At 37.2% G+C, this 4,909-nt stretch overlaps 1 protein-coding gene across 3 annotated transcripts in view; it reads right to left on the bottom strand.

Annotated features, from left to right (window-relative positions):
• The window catches only part of LOC106871177 (codanin-1), a 33,009-nt gene that overhangs the window by 12,087 nt on the left and 16,013 nt on the right, over window positions 1–4,909 (bottom strand). For all 3 annotated transcript variants that reach the window (XM_052973783.1, XM_052973782.1, XM_014917508.2), the window contains 2 exons: window positions 1,445–2,067; window positions 1,023–1,208 (listed from right to left, as the gene is read on the bottom strand). In XM_052973783.1, coding sequence (XP_052829743.1) covers window positions 1,023–1,208; window positions 1,445–2,067 — 809 coding nt within the window. The remainder of the gene's footprint in view (window positions 1–1,022; window positions 1,209–1,444; window positions 2,068–4,909) is intronic.

Below are 4,909 nucleotides of genomic sequence, written 5' to 3'. Positions count from 1 at the left end.
GAAATGTTTTCTTGTTACGTGTGGGTGGAACACACAGGTCGGGAAGCTAGCAGATAGCAATGATACAGTGAGGCAGGGTGTGGGTGGAACACACAGGTCGGGAAGCTAGCAGATAGCAATGATACAGTGAGGCAGGGTGTGGGTGGAACACACAGGTCGGGGGTTAGTGGAGAACAATAATACAGTGGCACAGGGCCAAGAGGACAGGATTGGGGAGTGGGAGGTAAGGATAGTGCATGAAGCGGTAATGTGAGGAAGAAAAGAGATGCAGATTGATTTGTTGTGGTAGGGTGTATGATGAGAAATTTTCTTGTTAGGTGTGGGTGGGACACACACAGGGCTTCTAAAACTCAGTTTTGTTGACGTGGGTAGGTCTTCTCTAGAACTTCATATCGCCAGACATCTTGGTCCATTGTCATTTCCTCTATGAGGCCCAACATCCTGAGATCAACCCTCACCACTTCATCCCACCTCTTCCTGGGTCTCCCTCTTCTGTGGGCTTTATCTACGATCTCCTCAATTGTTTCCAAAAGTCACAAAATCATGAAACTGCCAAACATCAAATTAAATGGAGTATTCTTGTCATTTTCATTTCATAAAGTTTATAACATTTAGCTTTAATACAAATATCACACTGTACTTTTGATTCACATCTATCAACATATTAAACAGAATAAACTTACTGTTATTTTATATTTACTGTTAGTTTAAGGAATCACATAAACCATTTAACCCTTTAGCATTTAAACAGGCCATTTACAACTCAGATATTCTACTTGTTTTATGTTCAAAACGGTCAGATCCAGCATCTCACACCCACCCTACAATGTCATTCTAAAAATAAACAATCACATTTTCGAAATCTCTAAGCTACAGATAATGCATGACTAATTCAAATCAATAGGAATAAATAAGCATTACATTCGATAGAGATAATCTGAATGCTGACGGATTAATGAAAGTGTAGATTATAAAAAAAATAATAGCTAGATGGGGTAAAATAAATATCAGAGAAAACTCACTTTAGCAAAGCTCTTTCTTCCTGAAAACTTGTCGATAATCCATTATGTTTATTTTCCTCATTTCTTAAAGATATAGAATTGCATTTATTTTCTGAAGATTCAATAAAAGCTTGGTTTTGTTTACGCTCCATTCCTGCTTGCACTGGAGTAGGTTTAATTCGTCGAGACGGTTTCATACAATTATGGCTAAATACAAAAATGTTTCATAATTTATTGCAAAGATGATGATGATGAATTACGTGTTCATCTTTCTTTTTAAACTTTATTCAAGTTTAATTTAATTGTTGTTTAATAATAATCAAAGATTACATAATATATAAATAGCCCAACATTCAGATTCATGGAATCCAACTTCAAAAAATCACAATGGAATCAAAATAAAAATATTAAAGAATTATAAGAAATTAAATTAAAAAACTTACTATTTATTAACAGCTTGATCTAAAAAAGGTGCTAAAACTTGATTTCTTGGATATCCGGAGCTTTCCAATTTGTGTTTTTGGTTTTGGCATTTTTTATCAGTATGTTGTGTTTTCCAGTTACGCTTTTTCTGATTGGACAATTTGCAAGATGAACATGACGATGAATCTTTCTCAATATTGACTGAATTAATGTGAACTTCTTTGTTGTTGTCCACTGCTGTTTCAATAGGGTAAAACATCTTTTTATTTGGAACTTTCTTTGAACGTTTACGGATTGCTAAATTTTCAACAGTAGTCAAGGTTGTATTTGAAAGACATGATTTCACACTTGTCACCAAATGATCAGATGATGTTTCTGCATTTAATTTTGGGAAATTTTCTGCATAATTATCTGAATTTCTGCAAAAATCTGAATTTGGAAATAACTGAGTTCTTGTGCAAGATGACCTTGACCTTTTTGAAGTAGCCACAGGTGTGCTGGAATCACATTTCGAAGGTGAAGGGCTTACTGATTTAGAGTTATGGAGCAAGTGAAAAGTTTGATCTCTTAAATAGTTCAGAAAGTATGGGATAAATTCCTTTTTTTCATATTGAAGATTAATAAGAATTTCAGGTAAAAGAGGCTAAAATAAAAAAATAAAAATTAATGATAAAACAGTATATTTTTAAACATTTAATTAAAAATTAACAACTTTTACTTGAGAGTCCTGCCAAAAAAACAAAGACTTATTACCTTGTCTACATGGAATTCAAATGCACTTAAGAAATCAAGATGCTGTTCTTCTAACCAACTCCCTTTTGGTGACCAAGTAAGGAATTATTTTATTTCACTGGTTTTCACAAGTTCACAGACCCATAAGGGAGAATGCAAACAATGTCAGTTTTGTAGGATACATGGAACCGTGTCCTGTTACATGAGATGACAGGGAATCGACATTCACACAAACCATCCAAACTATGCCAGCATGGAGGAAAATGGACATTAAATGATGATGGCCGATATGCATGCACACACACAAAAGCATGGCTGTTGGGTTAAGAAGTTCACTTCCGAACCAAATGATTTCAACTTCAGTCCCATTGAGCAAGTATTTTCTACTCTAGCCCCAGGCTGAGCAAAACTTTGTGAAACCCATATTGTGTATATATATAAATATATATATATATATATATATATATATATATATATATACACACACACACACACATGTATATGCATGTGTGTTTGTCTCTTTCTATCACACACACACACAAAAGAGACCTGTTTTCAGTTCCTGTTTGACCAATTCCAGTCACAAAGCAGTGGTTAGCCAAAGGGTAAATGGTAGAAGATATCTGTACCTAATACAGAAAACAAAGATAATTAATTAAGGAATTCTATAAATATGATATATAAGTAAATATTCTTAGCATTGCTCTGAAACACTTTTGGTACTTAACCATTAGAGAAAACAAATGAAGCAACAAACTACATGCTGTAGAATTTGTTCTTGATTAGAGATATACAAGTGAAACTACGAGCCAAGAAGTGAGCCGCTACATGTATTTTTCAATAGCTAGAAATAACAGCAAAATCTTCCTTAAAGCACACACTACAACCTTAGAAAAGAATACATTGAAAATGGGGCCATGTGTGTACTGTTTGAGAAAAAGTACAGGATGATCATGCTTAAAATGTCTTTGACCATAGTTCTGTTCAATTAATGGTTCTAAACAAGCAGAAATAACAAACGAAATTTGGGTCTTACTTCATTTGATGCAGTTATAACTATAAATGTTCTACCCTTCAGACACTTCTAAGTGTTGAATTTGCAATTAGTACATGAGGAAAATAATTTAATACACCTTAGAGTATATTAATTAGACAATTCTATATTTAAAAAATAATAATTGCAGCCTTGTGTCAAAATAATTTTCGAGTCATATCACTGAGAGAAAACAACAATCTTTTGCTTTGATGTTGTTCTTTTTTATTCCAGATAATACCTGACAGAACAGATCCTATGATCCAGCTGCAATCATGCTGCCTTACAGCATCATCTTTATTATCACTTAAAGTGTATGCTGGAGCTAGAGCAGTTTTCAAACTCATCCTAATTGGCTGGAGCACTCCATCAGTTACAATGACGAGCGTTCCAGTTGAATCAAACAATGGAACAGTCTACTTGTAAAATTAACATGCAAATGGCCAAGTACTCCACAGATATGTGTACTCTTAACATGACACAGAATGTGACATGGCTGGCCCTTTACACATTTTTGCTAGCTGAGTGGACTAGATGAAACTGACAAACTCCACAACATTGGGGCCAATATGGAGAGTGGGAAGGTCCAGGCCATCTCCAACATGCATCAGCTTGATCTTCATCCAACTCACCTGAAGGCCAAGCTTTGTTGATTTTTCTCTGTATATGGTCAGCTGGACAATTGAGTAACTGAATAAGGTGGTATCATCCACATATTCCAGGTGGGTAAGGTGGTAGTACCCAAAGGTAACACAAGAGACTCGCTCACAGACTTTGGTCATCGGATAATCGATTACACAGTTAAAGAGGTCAGGGGCTGCCACACAACCCTGTCTGATTCCGCTGTTGACAAGGAACCAGTAAGAGTCCTTGTTAACCTGCACACAGCCCTTGGCACAGCTATAGAGCCATTGGAACAGGGCTGTGACCTTAGGATGTGCACTGATAAGCTTGAGAATTTTTGCAGAGGGATGCATGGTTGACCATGTCGAATGCCACCTTGAGGTCAACAAAGGCAATGTAGAGGTAGTAATCTTTCAATAATGAGACAAAGGATAAAAATATGGTCAGTGGTAGAGAAATTTGGCATGAATCCAGCTTACTGTGGGTGGCATCATGGAGTTTGTCAGCTCCTTCATCTACCTGGGCTCCACAGTCATCAACAATGAAGATCTGACACGAGAGATCAACTGCAGATGTAGTCTGGCTACCAGGATCATGTATTCCTATCGAAACCCCTTTGGCAACATTGCTCTATCTCCGGAGAGACAAAGTCCTGCATCTACAGTGTATTGGTCCTCTCCATTCTCCTCTATGGAACAGAAACATGGCTTCAATAGCTGAGTCCTGAGAACCATTGAGAACATTCAGTGGTACTGTCATGTTTCCAACTAAGAACTGTGTGTATGCATGCATCAGCCCACAGCCTCCCACCTCATAGCTATCTGTTGCATGCTCTAGTACAGACATGTATTGGGTCAGCCCATAAATAATAATCATCATCATCGTTTAACGTCTGCTTTCCATGCTAGCATGGGTTGGACGATTTGACTGAGGACTGGTGAAACCAGATGGCAACACCAGGCTCCAATCTGATCTGGCAGAGTTTCAACAGCTGGATGCCCTTCCTAACGCCAACCACTCAGAGAGTGTAGTGGGTGCTTTTATGTGCCACCGGCACGAAGGCCAGTCAGGCGGTACTGGCAACGGCCATGCTCAA

This window comes from Octopus bimaculoides, chromosome 16 (genome assembly GCF_001194135.2).
Source record: "Octopus bimaculoides isolate UCB-OBI-ISO-001 chromosome 16, ASM119413v2, whole genome shotgun sequence".
Taxonomy (NCBI): Eukaryota; Metazoa; Mollusca; class Cephalopoda; order Octopoda; family Octopodidae; genus Octopus; species Octopus bimaculoides.
The sequence above is the reverse complement of the archived record's forward strand: the minus strand, read 5'-3'. Positions and strand labels throughout refer to the sequence as shown.